An 18,838-nucleotide genomic window follows, 5' to 3' on the forward strand; every position below is an offset into this window, starting at 1 on the left:
AAGAGATCACCAAGTGGTAATGTTTATGACAGAAGTAAAAAGTAAATAAAGACAGTAGAGAAAGTTATTGTTTTTAAAAAGAAAATATACCTTTTGGGTAAGTGCAAGTATGGAGTATTAAATTTGGTGTGTAAGATCTCTGATGTAATAAGCCCCATTGTAATCACCACAGAAAATTCAAAAAATTGACCCATGAAATGGAACATTGATCATTTGAGATTACTAATCCTTGAATGTAGTGCTCCAGCAAGTCCCTAACCAGTGGTGGATCCAAATGTAAAATAAAGCATGTGCACAGGACATAAACTTTAATACTATACTCATAGAATCATAGAAGACCTGAAAGGATCATTTAACTTTTTCAGTAATCTTATATCTAAAAGATAAAGGCTATGGTAGGATTCAAAGTTAGGACACTTCAAATGTCAATAATTATATATATTATTGTAGAATGCTGAAAATAATAATGGTTTGCAGAAAGTGGCTCTGCCAATTGGATTTGTATCCTCAAGGAAGCTATCTATCTTCTTGGGACATCTGTTTCGTTATCTGTTTAATGAGGATAATAAAATCTGTCTGGTAAATTTCTCATAAGGACTAGATATAGTATGTGAGGCAGATCTTCTCATGTCAGATATTCAATGCATTCCCATGTGCTCTTTAATTTCCTACCTATATAGTAATTATTTTTGGCAGATCCCCAAAAACACTTGATGGTAATGTTGTGGGAATTCATTAATGTAAATAAAAAGCACCTATCACAACAACTGGAATATAATGGACGCTGGAAGCAATTTAGTATCTGCCATTTCCCCGCCTCCTAGCCTAAGCATTTTCCTTTCCATGAAAGAGCCCTCTCTTTGTCCTTTGAGACTTAGACAACATTATCACTTTTTCTTGAAATCTTTCCATGACACTCCCAGGACTCTTGACATAATATTTCGTTGTGGTGACCCTGTATCTTTGACACACAACATTCTCATACTTAAGGTATTATAGTTATTCATTCACATGCTTATCAGTCCTTCATCCTCAGGCAGCCTCAGACTACATGAACCAAGCAATCTCTGCTTTCATCTTAGTAATTACTGAAATAGAGCCATGAGTGGGTAAAACACAAAGGATTATTTGAATGTAATCAAGTATAATTTACTTTCAATAAATTTAATTTTTAAACTATAAAGAAGTCACATAGAAATGACATTAATATCAAAGGACAAGTTAGCATTAATAATAACACCTCTAACTCTGAACTGTGTGACAGTTTTTATAACTCAAGTGAATTATGCCAATTCTAACACATGCATCCTTCCTTAAAACAGTGAGCTACAGTGACTTATTTGGCATTAACACTTGCAGGTCACTGGAGTGCAATTTGCTACATTTTAGCATAATTTACTTAATAGTACCCATGTGGTCCAAAAGTGTTAATATGCTTCCCAGAGTGTTAACTTGCTACAATAGCAACAACATACTGGGACCATCTGGATCCCTGAATTGATGCTTAAACCTTTATTATGTAGCCCTCAGTGGCCCCATCGACCTTTATAGACACACATATCAGTTTCAAGATCAAAGTGAATTATTCTACAACAATAGCATGAGTTCTGTGTAAATAGGCCTATCTCAAAGTTTTCGTTTTCTTTTGTGCTTCAACTGTCCCTGATGTACACACACACTTACCTTAAGGCTTCAAATACAATGTTTTAAAGACATGGAAATAGGCCATTTGTGAGATGATTGGCAGAATATACGTTGAGGAGCAGAATTTGCAGAACTATTTCTGATAAATTGCTTAGCTCAACAGATCCCCTGTGTGACCTTGGGATCTACAATCAAATATTCAGTCCCTTTATCCTCCTGACCATGCAAAGGAACTTATCTAAATTTTTACTATTGAGAATTTCTCTGAAAATTTCCTGAGGTGACCTAGAATCTGAAACTTAGTAAATTGTCTGACCTCCAAAGGTGGTCCTATGATCCCTAGCTTCATTCAGCTATATCCATACTATTTCTACCCGACCCAGGGGTTAATACCCTATTTGTAGCACTAATAGGTGTTTACTGACCTCCTGATCAGTTGTTATCTAAGATCAGAGCAGCTATTTACAGAGTATCTGTCATAGGCAATCTGAAAGCTTTCATGGGGGGTTGGTTGGCATTAAAAAGAAAATGCCAAATCTACTACACTCACACACGTGGTGCAGTTATACTATCTCAGAGTGCAATGACAAATCTGCAGTCATCTAAATGGTTTTAAAGTGGTTAATACCACTGCACATCTGAAACACTCTGCACAGCTAATTAGAGGGGCTTCTGAACTACCATGGTAACAACGTCCCACCTGATTAGATCTAATACTACCCAAGGGCCCAGGAATTAGGAAAGTGAAGGAAAACGTGAAGTGAAAAGTACTATGACACAAACATCCAAGGGTGTTGCCAAGAGTTTTCTTTGACAATAGCTGATAAACATCCATACCGCAGCCGGCTGTGGAGAGCTCATCGCTTCCATTTGGACAGTCTCGTTCACCATCACAAAGCCAGTGTCGGGGCACGCAGGCACGAGAGCCCTGGCAGCTGAACATGTCTGCAGCACAGGTGATGGAACCTTAAACACAAAGGAAACATGCTGCTAGGAACAAACGCTAGAAAACGTTCACAGTTTCATTTCCTAATGAAAAGAGGGAAGCAGAAGAATGCTGCTTACAACCAAGAGACTGTAATTATTGGGAATCATCAAACATTATCCTTTTCCCTACAGATGTGTAGAGATTTTCATCCAATACATTCTTTCCTAATTTGTGTTATGTCTATTAAAGCTACATGGTAGAAAATAACTTCTTTTCTCCTTGTAAAACGTCCCAAATCATAGAAATGTCATAGAATTAGGAACGATCTGGGGCAACATTTTGAAAGATCCAAACTTATAATGATAGGGACCACAATAGTAAGAATCAAGGAAGCATCATTTTTATTGCTTAATATATGTTAGATATTTATCAGAGAAACTCATTTAATTCAGGAAAACCCCTATTCATATCATTTCACAGAAAAGGGAACAAAATCTTGAACAAGTTAAAAAGCTTGCAGAAGGCACAAATTGCCCAGGGTTCTACATGGGGCATTGGAATGCCAAAATCCTTTTCATTCTTGAGCATCTCTCTTAATCACTAATGTTATTATTATTCATCCTAAATATGTTGTTAAAAAGAATAAATGTGTCCATGTTCTTTTTGTTTTTATACATCTAATGAACAAAATCTACCTTTTCTCTGCTCTATCAATTCAATGTTCATTTAGCTGTATGATGTTTTCCAAACATATATAGCCAAAACAAAAGCAAAACAATACAAAACAAAAAAAGAATGTTGATTTGGACTGTAAATCCAAAGGGTCATAGTTGTTTTCTATTTTCTTCCTAATATAACCATAGGATGATCGTATGTCATATGACCCCCCCTCTTATGATATTTCCCTGGCCCTTTGAATAGTAATATATCCTGAATATTTAGGGAGTTGTATTTACTTGGATAAAACATTTTATATACAAAATTTTAAATAAAGTGTTGTATATCAACAAATGAACTAAAACATTTTTTATATTTTTTAATATTTATTTTTTAGTTGTTGTTGGACCACAATACCTTTATTTTATTTGTTTATTTTTATGTGGTGCTGAGGATCGAACCCAGGGCCTGGCACATGCTAGGCATGTGATCTACCACTGAGCGACAACCCCAGCCTGAACTAAAACATTTTATATAAGCAAATATATAAATATGAATCCAAGCTAACTTTTAAAATTTCACTTTCTTATAACAAAAGCTGTCAGGAATAGGTGTTTTTAAAAGATAGCTTTAGAATTATTTAAAAATGTTTACTATATGGCCAAATTGTACTGTTATATCGTGTGTGTATGAACATGCAGCAACAAATCCTATCCCATTATGTAACACTGTATCAGTAAAAATATGGAAAAATAATTCATCAACTGCTTATGCACACCCTCTCTCCTGCCAATTTACCATCTCCAGGAAGAAAATATTACTGACTTGATAGATGAAAAATATTTGCTTCTGGTCATTTAAAGAAAAGACCAATACACTTTAATTAAATGATTATTAGCCTCTTACTTTTCAGTCATACAGTTTTTATGAGTAGAAACTGCTTTCCAAAACAATACTTTCAAAATTGATAAACAGGGGTTTGCCAAAATAAAATACCCTAGGGGGAAAAAAAAGATAAAACAAATAAAAAAACCAAGCCCTGGGGATCTTCTCCCGCATAAACGTGGCTGTCCCTGGTATATACTTCTTTTGGAGGACAGGAAGAATAGTATATTGAAAATTCCCCAGGTGATTCAGATTTACTCATTTAATTTAGGGTCAATGCTGCAACAGAATGAGGTTTAACTTTACTGGAAGAAATCAGAAAATAATCATTAAGTAAATGTTCCCTTTATCTAAAAAAGAATTTTCCTGCTAAATAGTTTGTCTTTATTAGCTTCTCTAATAAAATTCTTCTCTCACAGAATTATTTTTCTATTATAACTCTTTATTATCTCGAAGCATGCTCGAAGAACATAAAGTGTCATTTTCAATATTATATTCTCAATTCAATGTTCTAATTTCTGCATTACTGAGCTTGAGATTTTTTTAACCACATTTTTCTACTAAGGAAGTTTTGATCAATGTGGAACCTCCATGATACCTTCCATTATTATCTTTTCAATTTGTTCCCAAGGTAGTCATAATAGAGAAGTACTGATTTGGCCATGGAGAAATCTAACTCTGCATAACCTTGAAGGAGGCTGATGTCTGAATTTCCTGTCTTTAAAATGAGGGGTATGACTACATAATTACAAAGATCTCTCCTGCTATAAAATGGCATAAGGTTCTTTACAGCTAATTTGTTGTCTCCCGTGATAGTGTTCAACATATTCTGCATTAAGAACATGCCAACACATTGAAGTCAATTGAAAAGAAAATGGACCAAGGGAAAAAATTCATGGCTTCATTCCACAGTTGGTACTACCATCTGGAGACACATCATCTTCCTCGGGGAAAAGAATCCCAAGGGAGAAGAAGGACAAGCTAATGGAATTCCACTTGATCTGTCTTATGTCCTTACTCAATAGCAAACATCAATTGGTAAGAGTCACTACCCTGTTTACTATTTCAGAAATCTTAAATTCTGGTTTTACCTCTGTCATTACTAAGTTAGCTAATTAACTTCAGTCCACTTTTTTTTTTGTCTCTGTGTTTCTCTTTTCCACTTATCAAAAGATGGAGGTAGATTAGACAATCATTTTCTAAAATGCAATCCTCAATATCCCATTTCAGGATCATTATGTATTAAAGAATATATATACGCATTGCCCATCAGAACACCTGATTGAGAAGCTACATTTTTAACAGGCATTTTAGAAGGATCTTTTGAACAATAAATGTTGGGGCCTACTGACATAAATTATTTGTGAGGTTCCTTTCCTATTCAAAAATACTAGATTTAGTTTGTTAATTGAGGTTTAATCTAAAGTAGATTATACAGTGTATTAGATTTGTAGTTGGTATATAAAATATAATGTGTAAATAAATTAATAGATTCAGTGTTTTGATGATTGACAAACATGTCCATTATCATTTTATGATCATTTTAGAAGCATTATTCCTGACATACATTCAGACATGACAACAGCACTTTGACAAAAGGAAGGAGGCAAGAATATGTAAACAAAAAAGAATGGCAATAAACCTGTGGATACAATGCACACTGGTCTGTTAAATAATCACAAACAGGTACATAGGTAAATCTTTTTGTATCTAATAGGTAAGTAACCCCAGCAATAGGCAATGAAGTTAAGCTTCCCAAAATCCTACAGCTTGAAAACACACATGGGAGAACAAAGAATTGGAGATATTAGTGTAAATGTGAGTATCTGTCTACTATATGCCAACTACAAACACACTGTAATTGCTTTTCAATAATCATTAACATTTAAGAGTCTAAACTGTATAACCTCAGAGTCTTGGTTCTTCTGTTACATAGAGACTACTCAGAAAGCCCATTGTTACCAATGCAGCCATGAACTACAGGCTTAACAGAGGGTCACAAGTATGATGAGTTAATCACTGGAAACAGGAGTATCCCATTAAAAATTGGTAAGTTTTCTTGTTAAAATTAAAAATTTAATAGCAAATAGCAACAAAAGAAAAAGGCTAAGCAGTCATCTAATTGATTATTAAGTTTTCTCATGTTCAAAGCTCTCTGATACCGATCATTCTACATTTCTATTTGTCTTACAAATAACTCCAGATGATTTTAGCTATATAAAGAAAAGGTAAATTTCCATTGGCTTAAAGACAAGAAAATAAATTGTCTGCTTTCAGAAGTTATCACCAATTTTATATTATTTACAGGGAAATTGAGTGTAGCCCAAGTACTATAAAGTACTCTCTGTGTGGCCATGACCTACACAGCAGACCACAACTGAAATCTGAACAAGATGCTAAATGTGCTTATCTCTATGCACCTTATCCTGTGATTCAGGTCCTTCTCTTTCTAAAATGAGCTCAATTAACAAGCTACTCAACAGGATGAAATTAATTACTGAAGAATTTATACTTATAACTACAAAGACGTACAAACAAATGGAACACACAGATTGATAGACATGTTAATAAATTAGTAGACTGAACAATTATAATAAATTTGTGGACACTATTAGTTCCCTTTCTTCTTTTACTCCTTAAGAAATTCACTTAATAATTCCACTTAAACTATAAAATGTTTGTGATTATTAAAAAGCAATTTCATTGTGTTTGCAGTTGACATACAATAGGCAAATATAGATGTTTGAAACTGCTACCTCCAGTTCTAATAGGCTGAATTCAAAATTACATTTTAAAATCTTATATAGCGGTCACCTTCCTTTACCTGTTATTTAAAACAAATCGGTATAAAACACACAGAGATGTACAGAAACAACATATGTTATTTGTGGTAGTATGGGTTCCTCTTATGTCCTTATGTGTGTGTGTGTGTGTGTGTGTGTGTGTGTGTTTCCAAAGTCTAAATTCAGGGGTTTGTGCATGATAAACAAGTGCTCTACCACTGAACCACATCCCCACCCAACATTTGACCATTTGATCCAACAATCTTAATCATTGGATTTACTACAAAGGAGTCACTGAAAACTAGAAATAAAAGTAAAAAAAAAATTAATTGTGGTAATATTAAGAAAAAATCTTAAATATAACTGTATATATACGTAAAACAAAAGATTACTATTAAAACAATAAGTATGTCTTATAAATTTAGTGATGTTTCATAGATAAGAAAACAAAGACAGCAAAGAGTGTTCTAAGTGGTTAAAAACTGAGAACACAAAAGGAACTACTTACCGCAAATGCTGTCACTTTCATCTAATCCATCCCCACAATCATCCTCTCCATCACAAATCCAGTGTTTAGAAATGCATTTTTGTGCAGAACAAGCAAACTGGTTCCAAGAGCAGGAAGAATCTAGAAAACAAAAAAAGCAGCTTACTTTAGGTGGAACAGCTAAGGGACATAAGCTCTGGTGTACTAGTGGACAGTAGGTACATATAAGGATAATGAACTATATATTTTTAAAAAGCTAAATGAAATAAGTATGAATGTCTTCACCATCAAGAAATGAATTTGCTTAAAGAAATATATGCCTATTCTCTTTGAACATTATAACAATGTGTACATATATCAAAATATCACCTGGTGCCCAATAAATATGTATAAGTATTATGGGTCAACTGTAAAGAAGAAAAAAATGGCTAAGATTATCTTAGAACAGACTACACAATGAGAAAGCTCTTTCTTAGACTTTTCTAAAATCAGCCCTTAAACAAGCCAAATTCCTCTTCCCTGTGACAACTCTACATAAAATTTTGACAACGGCTTGCATATTCCCTCTGTTTCCAAGTTACACACCATGTTCCTTCAACACTGTTCTCATAGGACTTGCCTTTGAACTTTTCACTAGGCTGACTATTCACCTTTAACTATATTCCAAACTGTCATTCTCTAAAAATGTGTGGGATGCAGTCATAAAATATATATTCCATGTTCATTTAGTAATCCTTTTTAACTTTAATCTATTTTTAAACTAACAAAGAAAAAAAAATACATGTTAAACAAGGCAACAATGGGGTGGACAGACCAAATATGTTTGTTTTAAAAGTGAGCTAAGGAGGTTTTAGTTTGAAAACAAATCAAAAGTTTTATGCTTATATGTACTTAACACATTGAAGTTTATATATCACTTCCTTAAAAAGACCCAAACTCATAGGAATAGTGATTTTTTTCATACAGGATTTTTACAATAATAAGATACTACATTTTTTCCCAATATCAGTTCTTATTGCTTTTGTTTACCCCCACAGTCCTCCTCCACCCATCATATTTATCAACAGGGATCATTCAAAATAAAGTCCTCTCAAATTACATTGTTTAAAATGCAAATTATTGTCAAAATAACAATATTGGGTTTAGTCTGAAAGAATATTTAACAATTGCATTTTCACTGAAATGTTTAATCAGATGATATATAAAAAGTGAAAAATTTAGAAAACTAAAGCCTGGGAAACAAAATTAAAGAAGAAACAATCATATAATGGTTCCCTATTGAGGATTACAAATCCACAGAAACTATTTTTGAAGTTTTCTGTTAGATTTATTCAGAATCTGGCTCTAACGTAAAGATATATAAGATCTTCACCAAACGAAATGTATTTCCTCATTTCACAATGACATTTACTTTCAGAGGAGTTTGACATTTCATGGAAGATCCATTTTAAATCTTTTTTTCTACGCTGTCTACTCATCACAGTGTATATCATTTGTGTTAAAAGTGAATATATGCTTTTTCCTACTGAACATTTCCTTGGCCTGAAAAAAAAACACAAAATCCATAAATTTTATAAAATATAATTTAAAAGGCTCTTTTATCTTGACAATGTGAAATAAAGTATACATACAGAGAAATTAGAAGGTAAGGATAAATGTTTGAGTAAATAGAAACTTAAGGATATTATTTCAAGTTATCTGCAGAATTTCAAATAATAATAATTTCCAATGCCAGAAAGGAGTATCGTGCATCGTGTAGGTCAAATCCTTATTTTTTCATAGTACAAAGCACATATATTAATTCCACCTGAAGTCAATATATCAGGAAAAGAAGATGTACATATATTATTTAGATTGGCAGAGGAAGCAATTCAACAGAAAGTTTTTTTAAAGATATTGCAACGGGAGAATTTTACTTCTCATTATAATTTCCTCATTTTACTTTAATTTTTATCATTTTGGTTTTATTTAACAAAAGTGAAAATTGACATCAAAGTCTGTTAAAACATTTTGTGTTACATCCCTATGCAAGAGAACATCAACATGTAAATCATAATACAGTTCATCAAGTAAAGCAAGACTTAAATCCTCACCACAGTGGAATTCATCAAGCCCATCCTCACAGTCTTTCTGACCATCGCATATCCAGGTATTCAAAATGCATCTTCCACTAGGACAACCAAAATAATTTTCTTCACATTTGTGTTTGTTTTGAACTGTGACAAAATATAGAATGTAATGTTAATTTAAATTAATTTTAAATTTCTTCAATATATGTAGATAAAACATTAATACTTCTAGAACTGGAAAAGATACATTTGAAGCAAATGGACAAAGAATATCTGTGATGTTTTCCTGGAGAATGCCAGAGTTCTGAAAACCAGAGGACTAAGAAACTATCACAGACCAGAGGAGACTGGGAGTACATACTAATAACATCAATTTCAGGACTGGGTCCTGAAACAAAGAGTTTAACCACATAAAAACTGCTTAAATTACGTAGTATGGAGATTAGATGATGGAGTTAAAAAGGAAAAAAGAGCTAGGTGCAGTGGTGCATCCCTGATATCCCAGAGACTTGGGAGGCTGTGGACCGTGAGTTCAAAGGCAGCCTCTGCAAAAGATAGCCTATACAAAAGTGAGGTGCTAAGCAACTCAGTGGGATCCTGACTCTAAATAAAATACAAAATAGGGCTGGGGATATAGAGTGCCCTGAGTTCAATCCCAAGTCGCCCTCTAAAAAAAAAAAAAAAAAAAAAAAGAGCTGATATGACTGACTCTCAAGTAAATGAGTCTAAAAACAAAGAATCATGTTTTCATGGAAAATATTCTTAATTTCCTATGAAGAATAAACATAAACAACAAAATTAAAACATTGGTAGATCTTAGATCTTTGCTGAATGAATATGGATTTAGTGTTTCTACTGCCTGCTATTTTGAATCTGCTTTGATAGAAATTAAGCAAATATTCCCTATTTTTAGGGAATAAAACATGTTAAAGCAGAATCTCTTTTAAGATTATTATAGGGTTGGGAGTATAGCTAAAAGACAGTGTATGCTTAGCAAGTCTTCAAACTCAGTACCAAAAATAAATAAATAAATATGACATTTATGATACTATAAAAAATGTTACAAGAATAAAAATTCTGTACATAAAATTAATTTGTAAAATGTAATTTATAAAACTTACAAAGTTGTTTTTACTACTGCTTCCAAAAGAGCATATAAAATACTGGATTTTTCTCTGTACTTAATGTCATCTCTTCTCTCATACCTTCAGATTTCCATAGCCTGGCCCACATCCACAGCCTATCAGGAAGCCAACCTTAGAGTATACGTGCCAATCACACTATGATATCCCATAATGAATGTTTTAAGATAAAAAGTCTCCCTATGATATATTTTGAAAAGGAGAATAATTCATTTTTTAGTAAATTTATCATGAAATCAAAAGATCTTGAGAGTTCTTAACAATAACTAAGGTTTTTTAGGCAGCTTCCTAGATATCATTCAAAATATTTTTTTTTCAGTACCAGGGATTGAACTCAAGGGCACTAGACCATTGAGACCCATCCCCAGCACTATTTTGTATTTTATTTAGAGACAGGGTCTCACTGAGTTCCTTAGAGCCTTTTTTTGCTGAGGCTGACAGGCGTGTGCCACTGTGCCCGCCATCCAAACTGTCTTGACTGACCTATTTCTGGCTTCCTGCCTGTGCCTACCTGTCTCATAAAGCAGCATGAGTGTCCCTTTCTTTCTTACCCAATGTAAAAATCACAATTGTTTATAAGTGCTGAAAGCTTACTCTATTATTTGTTAATCCTAGAAAGAGACAAAGGATATGAAAAAGAAAATGAAATGCCAGTTTAACAAATTTCTATTATATGGTGCTTTAAGGATAATTTCAAAAATTAACTATTGTTAGGCTCGGTGGTTCATGCCTGTAATCTTAGCAGCTCGGGAGACTGAGGCAGGAGGACTGGGAGTTCAAAGCGAGCCTCAGCAAAAGCCAGGTGCTAAGCAACTCAGTGAAGCCTTGTCTCTAAATAAAATGCAAAATATAGCTGGGGATGTTGCTCAATGGTTAAGTGCTCCTGAGTTCAATCTCCTATACCAAAATAAAAAAAAAAAAAAAAGAAGAAGAAGAAAAGAAAATTAATTACAGCCCTAGTAAAGAAAATGCATTATGCCAGGCACAGTGGTACATGCCTGTAATTTTAGCAATTCAATAGGCTCAGACTGGAGACTCATAAGTTTAAGACCAGCTTTAGCAACTTAGCAAGACCCTATCTTGAAAATAAAAAATAAAATTTGAGAAGTAGCTCAGTAGTAGAGTGCCCCTAAATTCAATATTCAATCCCCAGTATCAAACAAAAAGGAAAATGTATTATTATGAAAAACACATTAGATTAATAATCATGACACACAGGATCCATGATTCCAAAGTAATAAAATTCTATATTTAAAAAGTATTTGCATGATTAAAAACAAGATTTTTTTTTTAATGTGGAAGAACTGTCACGAGATACAGTCAGTGCCACCAAAGAATTTTTTCCCACTTTCTCTAAAGATGCAATTAACAATTTTTAAACCAAAATGCCTGAAACAAAGGTATCAGAGAATAAATCATAAACTATCCTAAGTATCAGTTTTTCCTAGTAGTTTATATTTACCTGTTTATATAAATACAAACTGGTATACAAAATTCTCATAAATATAATTTCTTAAAATATTTTTAAAAATTATATACCAACTAAATATGGAAAAGTGACTCTTGGCAGGGTAGGCAAAGGCTAACAGTAGTTTGAGTCCAAATTCAAAAGTGCCAGTTTTATGCAATGAACACCTTTCTCTTCTGAATCTTTTTAAAATCTCAGTACCCTCAAATAGATCGCTCAAGTCATTTTCATAGAAGGCCTTCTTCTAAGAAGTCAGAAAATACTTTTCAGAACTAATATAGGTAAAGATGGTTCATAGGCAGATACAAAATATTGCTGCCTGATCTTGATCCAAAAATGATAACTATTACCTGAACTATTATGCCAAAAATTATGTAAACTGTATCAACAGTCTCACACATGCTATATAACATGAGCAAAGTCAGTAGTGAGAAACAGTATCCCTCTTGTTAGTCTATCAATAGTTAAGTCAAGGTTTATAACATTTTTGCTGATGCTTTATAGATTACACATCTTAAATATGTAATCACCAGGGGCTGGGGTTGTGGCTCAGCCGTCGTGTGAGGCCCTGGGTTCGATCCTCAGCACCACGTAAAAATAAATTGATAAAAAATAGGTATTGTGTCCAACTACACAAAAAAATAGATGAAATCACCAATTTTAAAAGGAATAATGAGGAAGGAAACATCAAAAAACCATGTAAGAAGAGATCTTAGGACAGATTTCTTGAATTTTATATTATAATTCATTTAAAGAGATCAAATAGCATACTTAGAATAGAATATGTTTTAGTCTATATTATTTAAATTTTATTCTCAATGATTAAATCTTTTCTTTAAACATTTGTATTTTAGTTATAGGTGGACACAGTACCATTATTTTATTTTTATGTGGTGCTGAGGTTTGAACCTGGTGCCCATGCATGCTAGGCAAGTGCTCTACCTCTGAGCCACAATCCCAGCCTCAATGATTAAATCTTTAGAAGAAATTTATTCTATTCAATTAGGTATTCTTCAATCATCAAGGCAAAGATTTTACTTCCTAGAATTACCTGGACACTTTAATTCATCCGAATAGTCTCCACAGTCATTAGACCCATCGCATATCCAAGTTGGCAGAACACACAGTGAGGTAGAATTACATCTTATGAACCCTGTGGTTTTCACTCCAAGTTTATAGAAATGTGTGCAGTCTGTATTATCTAGAAAGATGTAAACAAAAAACCGAAACATCTCATTTGCAAAGATTATAAGCCTTCTATGTAGGTCAGAGAATGCAAGAAATGTGAACTTCATTTGAGGAAATAAATATGCAATTATCTCACACAACAGGGGTTAATTATATATCAATTCTGGATGAGGCTCAGTAAAAAATTGGATAGTATTCAACTCAATGCCAAAGGTGTCCAGGCAAGAACAAACAAAAGGTAATGGAATATCTTACTGCAGTTCTTTTCATCTGAAGCATCTGCGCAATCTATGTTCTGGTTGCATCGTGCTGATCTTGGAATGCAAGTCCCATCTGCACAGCGGAACTCAACAGTGGCACAGGTTGAAACTAGAAAAACATGTAAATAAATAAATGGATAGATGAGACGCAAAAATGACTCCTTGTTTTTATATTTGAAGTATTTTAATTAAGCCATATTATTTTATTTATTTTTGCCTTTTAAACTCCAGGCAATCAAATTTGACCTCCAACTCTACAGCAATGCTGGGTTAAATGAATCTTATAGCTTCTCTTGTCACACAATTTTTACATCTTTTCCTGTCAATTATTCCCTTTGTTGTGGTGTTTATCAAACTGAATTGCAACCACTATTCATGTATCAGGAGCCCCAATAAATTTTTAAGTTCCATGAAGGAAAGTAATGTGCCTTGCTTACACAGTTGTACTTGTCTCACACTGAGATGACATAAAAACAATAAAGGTTGCTGAAAAGTATTCTCCTATAGTCAGCAGTACAAGGTTATGACACTAAGAAAAGGCTTAATTAGTGCTTCATGGAAAATACCAATCTAGTTTCTAAGAAGAAGTGGTGCATCCCCTTCTATGATAGAAGCAGAGACAGAGATGGAATCAGAGGCAGAGGCAGAGGCAGAGACAGAGACAGACAGATACCAAGGAGACCGCTGACGATCTATTCTATGTCATACTCTTGTATAAAACTATCATTAACATTTGATAGAGGCAATATGGTTGACTCATGCCAAGGTACACAAAAAATATAGCATTTCTTTTTTTTTATTTTTTTTTAATTTTTTAATTTTTTATTTTTTTATTGGTTGTTCACAACATTACAAAGCTCTTGACATATCATATTTCATACATTAGATTGAAGTGGGTTATGAACTCCCAATTTTACCCCAAATGCAGATTGCAGAATCACATAGGTTACACATCCACAATTTTACATAATGCCCAATTAGTAATTGTTGTATTCTGCTACCTTTCCTATCCCCTACTATCCCCCCTCCCCTCCCCTCCCATCTTCTCTCTCTACCCCATCTACTGTAATTCATTACTCTCCTTGTTTATTTTCCCATTCCCCTCACAACCTCTTATATGTAATTTTGTATAGCAATGAGGGTCTCCCTTCATTTCCATGCAATTTCCCTTTTCTCTCCCTTTCCCTCCATCTCATGTCTCTGTTAAATGTTAGTCTTTTCTTCCTGCTCTTCCTCCTTGCTCTGTTCATAGTTGCTCTCATTATATCAAAGAAGACATTTGGTATTTGTTTTTTAGGGATTGACTAGCTTCACTAAGCATAATCTGCTCTAGTGCCATCCATTTCCCTGCAAATTCTATGATTTTGTCATTTTTTATTGCTGCATAGTACTCCATTGTGTATAGATGCCACATTTTTTTATCCATTCATCAATTGAAGGGCATCTGGGTTGGTTCCACAGTCTAGCTATTGTGAATTGTGCTGCTATGAACATCGATATGGCAGCATCCCTGTAGCATGCTCTTTTAAGGTCTTCAGGGAATAGTCCGAGAAGGGCAATAGCAGGGTCAAGTGGTGGTTCCATTCGCAGCTTTCCCAGGAATCTCCAAACTGCTTTCCAAATTGGCCGCACCAATTTGCAGTCCCACCAGCAATGTACAAGATTACCCTTTTCTCCACATCCTCGCCAGCACTTGTTGTTGTTTGACTTCATAGTGGCTGCCAATCTTACTGGAGTGAGATGGTATCTTAGGGTGGTTTTGATTTGCATTTCTCTGACTGCTAGAGATGGTGAGCATTTTTTCATGTACTTGTTGATTGATTGTATGTCCTCCTCTGAGAAGTGTCTGTTCAAAGTTACAACTATCTTATATTTGATAAAGGGGCTAAAAGCATGCAATGGAGGAAGGATAGCATCTTCAACAAATGGTGTTGGGAAAACTGGAAATCCATATGCAAAAAATGAAACTGAATCCCTTCCTCTCGCCATGCACAAAAGTTAACTCTAAATGGATCAAGGAGCTTGATATCAAATCAGAGACTCTGTGTCTGATAGAAGAAAAAGTTGGCTCCGATCTACATATTGTGGGGTCAGGCTCCAAATTCCTTAATAGGACACCCATAGCACAAGAGTTAATAACAAGAATCAACAAATGGGACTTACTTAAACTAAAAGTTTTTTCTCAGCAAGAGAAACAATAAGAGAGGTAAATAGGGAGCCTACATCCAGGGAACAAATTTTTACTCCTCACACTTCAGATAGAGCCCTAATATCCAGAGTATACAAAGAACTCAAAAAATTAGACAATAAGATAACAAATAACCCAATCAACAAATGGGCCAATATAGCATTTCTTAATCCGATATTTTTTAAAGAATAGCTTTCCAGCTCTTTGCTATGCTTAAGTGAAAATCAGTTTCAGTGTGCTGCTCTCATTGTATGCACCTTGTACATAATGCCTTGTTCTCCATCATATACTCCTTTCTAGTTTGCTTACCCATTCATTACCATATAATACTTTCCAGCAATATGTTGTGAACAGGTGCATGGCATAGTATGTATGCTAGATTAACATAGTGGAAATTTTTACTCCAAATTCAAATTTCCACAGGTTGATTACATTAATGTACAACCTGAAGGGCTCTTTGATTATTCCATTTTTACAGTGTTGATAGTTTAAAGAGCCTATTTAATTATAAATAGAAATTATATCAATTGTAAATGGTTAAAATGTACCTTAAAATATGCAAATTTTACTCAAGGGTGTGTATGTCATTTGTATTTCATAAAGCACTGCTCTTATTATATTTAATTGTATCTTGAAATTGCATATTTATTTGTGTTTAATGATGATTAGAATAAATGTTTTATTTACAATTTGCAATTATAATTGCTTCACTGTTTTCTTCATTATAAATAACATCTTAGCTTGTAAAACAGATAATGCCATTATGAGTAGAGATAAATGCATTGTTCCAAAACAGGAACACAATTAGTTTTTTTTAAAATTTTATATCTTAAAAAGCAAAATCTAATTGATGATTCCTTTCTATTACATTTCGTTTTTACTATTTTTTTTGCTAATGGAAATAGTAAATGTAATATATAACACAGAAGATAATCAAGTCAATCATTTACATTTTGTCTTTGACTTCAATGTATATCAGCAGCTTTTTAATAACTATGTTCCAAATGATTTCATATAATCTCTTTGTTTAGAAGACAAAATGCATTTCTCTGTGAAATGTTTTAGATATTTGAATATTTCTAGGCAAGCCTATAAATATTTTCTATCTTACAACTTACTTGAATTTAGAGTTTAGATGCTTTCAGAAAGTGCCAGGAGGGGACAATTTTACCACCATCAGACTGTCTTCTAAGTTTGCTCAGAGAATCCTATTCAGGGATTCTATCAGAATGAGAAAACGGTGGCTAAGAAGGTAAAGAGGAAAATCATGTCTTCATGAATGTGGGGGATGGCATTTCAAAGAGATGACAACTGGAAGCACAGTAGAGATACATCCTTGTAACCCTACCTACTCTAGAGACTAAGGCAGGAGGATCACAAGTTGAGGCCAACTTGGACAACTTACTGAGATCTTGTTTCAGCAAGAAAAGTAAAAGCTGGGGTGGAGCAAGAGAGCTGCAGATGTAGTTCACTGTAGAACACTTGCCTTACAGGCATGAAGCCGTGAGTCAATCCCCAGTACAATCGAGGAGGAGGAGGAGGAGGAGGAGGAGGAGGAGGAGGAGGAGGAGGAGGAGGAGGAGGAAAGAAAGGAAGGAAGGAAGGAAGGAAGGGGAGGAGGAGGGGGAAGGAAGGAAAGAAGGAAGGAAGGAAGGAAGGAAGGAAGGAAGGAAGGAAGGAAGGAAGGAAGGAAGGAAGGAAGGGAGGGGAGGAGAAAGAGGAACAGGAGGAGGAGGAAGGAAGGAAGGAAGGAAGGAAGAAAGGAAGGAAGGAAGGAAGGAAGGAAGGAAGGAAGGAAGGAAGGAAGGAAGAAAGGAAGGAAGGAAGGAAGGAAGGAAGGAAGGAAGGAAGGAAGGAAGGAAGGAAGAAAGAAAGGAAGGAAGGAAGGAAGGAATAAAGAAAGGAAGGAAGGAAGGAAGGGGAGGAGGAGGAGGAGGAAGGAAGGAAGGAAGGAAGAGGAGGAGGAGGAGGGGGAAGGAAGGAAGGAAGAGGAGGAGGAGGAGGAGGAGGAGGAGGGGGAAGGAAGGAAAAGAAAATAGAAGTTTGAAGGATCCTACACATATGGGGCTTTAAAAATAGTTGTCAGAAGCTCTGAAGTAGAATCAAAAGTAAAGAAGACATCATAAGAAGAGTAGAAAAGCGGAGCAAACTGAATAAAGTCTTAGATTGAATTCTGAGAAGAAGAAATAAATGAGAAAAACTCAGACTAAATGAAAAGAAACTATGACTGTCAAGTTGTGTAGAATGGTTAAGAGAGGATATTTAAAGGAGACATGGGGTAGAATGAGACAGACATTATTACCCTGTATACATGTATGATTATGATTACACTACTGGAGTAACTCTGCACCAATTACAGCCAGAGGAATGAGAAGTTGTGCTTAATTTGTGTGCAATGTATCAAAATGAATTCTACTGTAAATTAATTAATATAATTAATTTTAAAAAGAGAAACATTGGGAAGAGATGGGGTCAGAAGAGTGGAATGGAAAGAAGAAAATCTGTAGGATGGATATTTTTTTATCTCCCCTTTTCCTAACTAAAAACAGGACTGATGAAACATGGTGAGGGGAGTTCAGCTGTCTTATTGTAGAGGGCAAATTTTGCAAACAGGAACTGATTGTTCCTTTAGGCTTAGTCATGTCTCTAGAGATTCCATGTCTTGGTATAGAGTTTAAGAACTTCTAGAGGGTTAATTGGGGTGAGCAGTGTCAATGGGATTGGACTATTAAGCCTCTATAGTGGAAGCAAGATGGAAGTGGGACTAATATCTACTGTATTCATAGGCAAGGAAGGAGAATCCTTTGACAGGAGAAATCCATGGAAACAACAGGGGCTTTATTAAATAATTAAACTAAAGCCTCTTCCTTTCTGTTGCCTCATTTTCCTTACTTTGTTTTGGTCAGCAAAAGTATTCAAACTTGTATCATCCTTAGGGTGATGTTGAGAAAGTACAATACTGGAATCTCTAATTTGTCAAGTGAATATGAAAGTTTTCTGACAACCTTCCCTCAGGCTTTTTCAGTTTTGTGAAAAAGAGAAAAAAGAAAATAATTTGGTCTAAATAAAGATAAGCCAAGTGAGAAATACTAGACTTTTTTCCTCCAGATAGTCCAAAAGAAAAAGTTAGCTTACAAAA

The 18,838-nt window shown here is 34.4% G+C and overlaps 1 protein-coding gene across 5 annotated transcripts in view; it reads right to left on the reverse strand.

The window, feature by feature from the left end:
* The window catches only part of Lrp1b (LDL receptor related protein 1B), a 1,779,935-nt gene that overhangs the window by 255,986 nt on the left and 1,505,111 nt on the right, over positions 1–18,838 (reverse strand). For all 5 annotated transcript variants that reach the window (XM_078017329.1, XM_078017328.1, XM_078017330.1 and 2 more), the window contains exons 48-52: positions 13,507–13,620; positions 13,115–13,264; positions 9,478–9,600; positions 7,406–7,525; positions 2,482–2,610 (exon numbers count right to left, since the gene is read on the reverse strand). In XM_078017329.1, coding sequence (XP_077873455.1) covers positions 2,482–2,610; positions 7,406–7,525; positions 9,478–9,600; positions 13,115–13,264; positions 13,507–13,620 — 636 coding nt within the window. The remainder of the gene's footprint in view (positions 1–2,481; positions 2,611–7,405; positions 7,526–9,477; positions 9,601–13,114; positions 13,265–13,506; positions 13,621–18,838) is intronic.

This window comes from Ictidomys tridecemlineatus, chromosome 7, assembly GCF_052094955.1.
Source record: "Ictidomys tridecemlineatus isolate mIctTri1 chromosome 7, mIctTri1.hap1, whole genome shotgun sequence".
NCBI classification, from domain to species: domain Eukaryota; kingdom Metazoa; phylum Chordata; class Mammalia; order Rodentia; family Sciuridae; genus Ictidomys; species Ictidomys tridecemlineatus.